Raw genomic sequence first — 7,096 nt, 5'->3', positions numbered from 1 at the left:
AGGCCAGATCTTTCTTATATTCTAAGCTTTTAAGTCAGTAAAGTAATTTTGTAATGAAGTTGTCCATTAGGCTCGGGCCAGGGAAGTAGAGTTTGGAAGAGACAAGGAACACTCACCTTTGCAAATCCATTTCTGACATTTATTGTATTTGGCAGGTTTTGAGTTTTCCACATCATGGTAACTAAAACAGTCCCTAATTATTTTTAATAATATGACAGTATTTGGACTCTGTTGTCATGTCTGGTACATTACATCCTTTCTTAGGTGTTTCCTCTGGTTGCACAACCAGGGACAGCAGAGCTGTGTGTATGCAGTCTACAACACGGCCTGCTTTCTCATGTGTGAGCCCAGATTTGGGCCCCTCAGTGTTCTGTATGTAGAGGGGATGGCTCAGAAGGCCAGAAGTGGACTCCGTAATTCATCGGTTCCATGGTATTCACTTGGGAATCCCTTCTTCTCACAGTAGCGTCTGTTTTCATTTATGGCTGGGGCAAGAAAACTTGGCATCACGTGGCATTTTCTGGTCTTTCCCTGTGATGCTGATGCCATACCAGCTTAGAGCCTGGGACAAGGAACACTCAGCTTTGAGGATCCATTTCTGACTTTTGTTGTATTTGGAAGACCCGCTCATCTTTCTTCACTCCCTTTGGTTGTAGTCTGACTGTGAGCGTTCCTTCTGGCTAAGTCATTTGCTGTGTACTGTACTTCTGCTACCAGTAAGGAGCTCCCCAAAAGAGGAGCTGGAAACCGTGACTCAGCCCGCTCGTGGGTTTCTGACTCTCGGCAGAGGAAAGGAATTTCAGGACGCATTAGTAAGAGGCATAGAAAACATTTATTAGGCAGATTTAACGAGTACTGACACTCAAGGGAGAGGGCACACATGGTCTGAGGTTGGTAAGTATGTGTTCTCAGAGGAATCCTTTAGTTGGATTAGGGATGTAGATAACCTTGTGGCCTGAAGTTGTAGGTTTGGTTTTGCTTTTGTACTGTGATTAAACCAGGACTTTCACATGGAGCTACATTCTCAGCCCTTTTTAGTTTAAGAGAAGGTCTTACTAGGTCTTACCAGGTCGCTAAATTGCCCAGGCTGGACATGAACTTGCAGTCTTCTTTCCTCGGCCTCCCAGAGAGCTGTGCTGGGGTTACAGGCAGGTGCCCCCATGTCTGCCTAATCTCCTTTCTCCCTATCTTTGTTTCTCCTGCCCTCCCTCACTTGGAATTTGTACCATTTCCTCCTGTTGGTCCTCATGACACTGTACTGTCCTTTCTATGAGAAATGATCTTTATCAAAGCTGAAGAGTGTTTTGTCTTGTTTTTTTCTTTCATAGGAGGAAATGCCTTTGCTTGTACAATTACCAGATCCCTGAGATGACTATCAGGATCTTCCTCATTCCCTCACCCCTAACATAAACCCTGCAGACTTCACCCAAAAGCATCCTTATTATGTGACGTATGGCTGTTTATAGTCCCACTGGAATATTCACTTTTGCTGTTGTTTGGGTGATTAATTTATTCCTCCTCTTCTTTCTCCTTCCCTCCCTTTCTTTCCACAAATAGTTTTTGGTTGTTGACTGCACCTTTGACCTTGATAGATGCTTGACACAAAGTCAGGTTGAAGTAGACAGGGCCCATGGCGGTCACTGCCCTCACGGGACTTACTGCTGAAGACAGACACTGACCACATTCATTAGTGTGGGATCATAGATTGTGCGGGGCCCTTTGAAGGTGAAGAATGGCGATATTAGAAAGCAGAATTTGAATGGAGGGGAGAGGCTAATTTAGTTGATGGTCTGGGCCAGGCCTTTCTGTAGATGTGACAGTTATGCTGAAATTTGAAAAATGCATAAAAGCCAGGCAGAGAAGGGGGAAGAAAGATCGCTTGGGAGTGAGAAGGGGGAAGAAAGATCTGCTTGGGAGTTTTCCATTTTATTCTAGGTGCAATGGGAAGCTATTAAGAGGTGAAAATCCAGAATATTGTTGAACACAAGATGGACATTCGATAATTTAAGATAAACAGAAACAACTGCGTGGTTTGCATATGAATTCTGGTATATCTAGGCATTCAAATTACTTATGACAGGCTTCATAGATGGTCCTATGTCTGTTTTATTTCCATTTCTAGGAATCAGAGACTGGTGGAGGTTAACTGAAGTTGCCTTGACTGATGTAGCTTGCCGATCCTAGCAGGATTTAGCTCCGTGTTTTTCTAACTCGGCCTCTTGTTCTTACTACTCGCCTATCTCCCAGGCTTTCACCCTTACCTAGGTAGCCTAATGTTCACTTTTAATATTTAAAAACCGTGTTGCATATTAATTTCTCCCGTTTGTGTGCCTGAATTCACACCCCACCCTGCACACGAAGCTCCAGGCTCTTCGTTGGCCCCAGGGCTGCATGGAACTGTCTCAGAGAACTGCCACTCACAGTATAAACTCCAGAAAGGAGCACTGTACACCAGAGTTACTCACACAGCCACACACTTGAAGGTGTTCCCTTTTGCTGAGTGCCCTGAAGGGAGCTAACCAGGAAGGTGGTCAAGCTCTAATTTCTCACGTTTGTATATGAACTTGTAAGTTGTTTCTCGCTTTTCTGGGTTTGGAGAAGCCTTATAGTCAGGCTGCCTGTTTTAGGGTCAGATATTGGCCATCCGGTTTTGGATCTGAATTCTGCAGTGCAGCTTCAGCGTCAGCAGAGGGCAGCCCTTGGACTCTGATGTGTCCTTGTCTCCAGGGCATTTGGTCTTAAATCAGAAAGTATTAATAACTGATGAAAGTATTTTTACTGAAAGTTTACTGTGTCAAGTATACAGGATGTGTTTATCTGCTTCTGTTATAATTTTTTTTTTTTTTTTTTTTTTTTGAGGATTGAATCCAGGACCTTCACAGTGAGCTTACCTTCCCAGCCCTTTTTAATTTTGAGACAGGGTCTTGCTAAGTACATTACTAAGATATGCAGACTGGGCTAGAACTTGTGATCCTCCTGCCTTAGCTTCCCAGAGTTCTGGGATTACAAGTATGCACACTGGACTGCTTTTGTTACAATTAAGAATGATAGTAGTTATATGTAATCTGAATTTGTGGAATGTAGCTGATTTAAATAAGAAGCTAATATTTTATTCTAATACGTTCATTGGACTAGCTGTATTTGCATACTAGAAAACTAGAGTGAAAATTTGTTCAATTACTTACAGGAGAGTAACTCATGTATGCTAAGAAGTTTTTCAAACCATATGTATTTCATATCATCCTAGCCAAATAAATTAAGATATAATCTCAGTGAATATGAGTTATACCTACAGAACATAATCTTTTTTTAAGTATTTGAAAGGGGGAAAATAAAAAGAAAAAAGAAAAATATTGAAATTCTGTACTCTTTATTTCTTTCCAGGATCCTAGAGGAAGAAGACCACCTTAGGGAAGGAGACGATGATATTCTTGGGACCGGATATACAGAGGACTCCACTGATGTGTACAGCTCCCAGTTTGAGACCATTTTGGACAACACTTCTTTATACTACAGTGCAGAGTCATTGGAGACATTATACTCTGAGCCTGACAGCTACTTTAGTTTTGAAATGCCCCTTACTCCAATGATACAACAGCGCATCAAAGAAGGCGGCCAGTTCTTAGAAAGGACTTCCGCAAGAGGACATCAGGACATCCTGAGTGTCTCATCAGATGGAGGCATAGTGATGGGCTATTCTAGTGGGCTCACCAATGGGCTGAATGATGCCAGTGACTGCATCTACTCAAAAGGCTCTCCGGAGATTGCCTTCTGGGGAAGGTACCAATTCTATTCCTGTCAGTTATATGGTGGTGGTTTTTGCAGCATTCTCTCTTTGGGAAATCTGAGTATGGAATATGTGTATCACTTGGCCAGTTTCTGTGGATATAAACAAACGATGTGAGTAAGAAGTCATTTGGGCTTTAAGGGCAGGCAGAGTTTGCCTCAGTGCTTTGCCAAATTGGCAAGCTGTAGGTATGCAATGCTGTAGTATTCCCTGGCTTGCTATGTGTGAATGGATACTGAGCAAATACTTGTGGGTGATGAGTAGGTAGTAGTTCCAGTGGTACACTGGATGGCACTGGTGTGTTCTGTTAAAAGAACTTAATTCTGATATTGACATTGGTTGACAAGGTGGAACAGGTTATTTAATTAATCCAGAGACTCCTTAGTTTGAAACTGAGGGTATTGCGTTCAAAGGTCACCACATCTCTTCCAGTCTTTTCCCTGAGGGTCCTCATCTGTCTGTCTGGTTGTCTTCTTGTTCTTGAGACTGAGGGGAAGGATCTGATATGAGTGTCTGATAAAGCTGACACCTTGGTAAGGCTACAAACATTTATTCTCTCTCTCTAAGGTTTAAGTCTCTCTGGGAGATAAAGTGGCAATCACGTGGGTCACACACGCCATACCTGTCATTTAGCGATTCCGCGTGTATGTGTGGGTTATGTAGCATTTCGTTTTTCCTTGCCTGTCATCTTCAGCTCATCTGCCTGTCACTTAGCATCTCCGTCAGCAAGCAGAGAGCACTAAACTTTGTAAGCTTCATGAATTTAGTTTGATGTATATTTTTTTCTGTGTGTGTGTGTGTGTGTGTGTGTGTGTGTGTAGAAAGAAAAATCATGGGAGGATAAACTATCTTAAAGCTGTCTGAGAAGCGTCAGTGCTTCTTTTTGGTGTTGGTGTTCATATTACAGGTGTCTAGTAAACCATTCTTTTTGAACAGGGCACTCTGTGTTCGCATTTTTTACAACCAGTTTATAGTTCAGTGGATGAGCACATTCAAGAGGGGTACATTATAATGATGTAATGCAGGGTTGTGTAATGGGTGCTGGCTGTGAGTTGTCTTATTGGGTCACAGTGAGATAATGAAAGAACACAAGGTCTCAAAAGCACAAGATTTTGGTCTGAATTACTTGGACAAGGCACTTATTCTGTCGGAAGGGTGTTTTCTTTATTTGCAAAATGGGAATAATGATACCCAGTGTGCTGGGTGGCAGGGGTTGATATACAGTTAAAGGGCCCATATACAGTTGAAAGCAGGGAGCATGATGCTTGGTGTATAGTCAGAGGAGCTTGGATGAATGTTGGGATCTGAACTGGCTCGCTGGCAACTCCACGGTTAGATTTCCTGTGTCTCTGACAGGGGTGAGTCTGTGAGGGGACGGTGGCCCTGAGGGGAGGTGTTCCTGCCTGGGGACGCCCCTGAGAATGAGAGGGGATTTTTTTTTTTTGGTTTTTCTCCGGTACCGGGAACTGAACTCACGACTTTGCGCTTGCCAGGCAGGCGCTTTGCCGCTGAGCTAACTCCCCAGCCCCGAGAGGGGATGTTCTTCATTGGATTGTGCCACTTCAGTCCTTTAGCTTCATCATCATCCCTGGTGACTGCCACTGGCAATAAAATGCTATAGGACAGGTTTGCAAATAGTGTCACTGCAATTCTCATCCAACTTTTTGCGGTGAGTGGAAGTTGTTTATATCACACACCAAGACAGGTCGGGGCACTGTGGTGGTCTGGGCTGAGAGGTTTGGTGCGGAAGCCCCAGGGAAGGTGTGTCAGGAAGGGAGGAGGCGGGCCTCACTCAGTGAGTCTGAGCAGGAAGGAAGGAGATGAAGGTTTGTTAGATGTCTGGCTTGTGCAGTGAGTTTGGGAAGTAGTCATCACTTGGGCTACCTAGGTGCCACTCATCAGTACAGACAGGGTCACAGGGAGAGAATACTGGAGTAGATCATAGGGTTTTAGCACCTCACATTTAGCTGCCTCTCTTGTGACCAAACTAGATCGTGTCTAGTGGTAAAAGACCTAATCCTAGTACTGCATGAGAAATATCTTAGAGATGGCCTGGCTGGCTACTTTCCTAGCCCTGGGTTTCTGACTGGTGGTCCTTCCACCCTTCCATGAGCACTGCCTGGGACATAGACAGCCCAGCTGGACAGTACCTGGTTTTGTGTTCTTTGAGCTAGTAAGTGGCTATAGGTGAAGGAAGTTTTATTTTATGATATATGTACGTGTTTTATGATGTACATTTAGGGTTAAAAAAACGAGGTGACAGATTTAATAATTAAGAAGTTTTAAAGAGCTAGAATGCTTTTATATTTTTTTTAGCCCCTTCTGTTTTCTTTAGTGCTTTGGAGAAGTTGTACTACCAGAGGATTTGTGTGGGTGTCGTGGTTTGAAGAAGTATGACATTTTACAGCTTGCAGGGGGCCTTAGATAACTTTATTTTGTAACAAAGTCCCTGTGTCCCACCTTGGGAATTATCCAAAGCCACATGACTTTCCAGTGACAGATTCTTACTGAAATTTAAGTTACCTAGTGCCTGGTATTTTATATTAATATTCTTTCTTTTAATCTGGTTTCTTTCATGCTTCTATAGAGGCAGAAGTCTTAATTGGTCTGTTTTCAAGAAACTGAGTTCTAAATGTAGAGCTGGTTGTTGTTGTTGTTGGTGGTGTGTTGTTGTTATTATTGAGACTGAGGAAAAATTTACCAAGTCATTAATAAACGTATTTCTATTAAATTTTAAAGCAATCAATGAGCAATGTTTTAAAATTTCTTCCACATTAAGCATCCCTCTGCAGAGCTAAGGAGATAAACACAGAGGTATTGAGCCTGTTCAGGAAGCCTGGTGACTGCTGACTGCACAAGAGTCAGCGTAATTGACTTCCCTTAGCCAAGCTCGGAGGGCCAGTTGGAAGCCACGGAAGAGAATATTTTCCAATTTCATTAGAAAATACGATATTTACAAAGGAAGCATGATTAATTAAAGGGGTGCATATGCCCAGCATTTGTTCTGTATTCACAGCCTCCCCTGTTCTCTTAGTCCCGGGCTGGGGTCTGACCACATTGTCTAAAGGGCTCTCCAAAGAAGACATAGTTAGGTGGGTCAGAGTGAGTTCTTTGATAATGCTCTTTTGATATTATGTAGAGCAGTTGATTAAATTAAGCCCATCCCTATTAAGATATTGATTTTAATGTGTAAAGTACTAGTTGTTAGCTAGTAGAAAATATTGTAAGATTGCTTTTGCCAGTCTCTAAAATACTTTAATATTATATGTAGCCTATAGATTTTATTTTTTATTTTATTTTATTTTTTTT

General features: G+C 42.5%; 1 protein-coding gene across 1 annotated transcript in view; it reads left to right on the top strand.

Moving 5' to 3' along the window:
• Positions 1–7,096, top strand: part of Psd3 (pleckstrin and Sec7 domain containing 3) — a 500,607-nt gene that overhangs the window by 196,084 nt on the left and 297,427 nt on the right. The window contains exon 5 of the mRNA XM_005373608.2: positions 3,385–3,780. Coding sequence (XP_005373665.1) covers positions 3,385–3,780 — 396 coding nt within the window. The remainder of the gene's footprint in view (positions 1–3,384; positions 3,781–7,096) is intronic.

The sequence above is a fragment of the Chinchilla lanigera genome, unplaced genomic scaffold (assembly GCF_000276665.1).
Source record: "Chinchilla lanigera isolate Chin_1 unplaced genomic scaffold, ChiLan1.0 scaffold00002, whole genome shotgun sequence".
In the NCBI taxonomy this organism is placed as follows: domain Eukaryota; kingdom Metazoa; phylum Chordata; class Mammalia; order Rodentia; family Chinchillidae; genus Chinchilla; species Chinchilla lanigera.
Note: the sequence above shows the minus strand (reverse complement) of the source record. Positions and strands in the feature narration are given on the sequence as shown.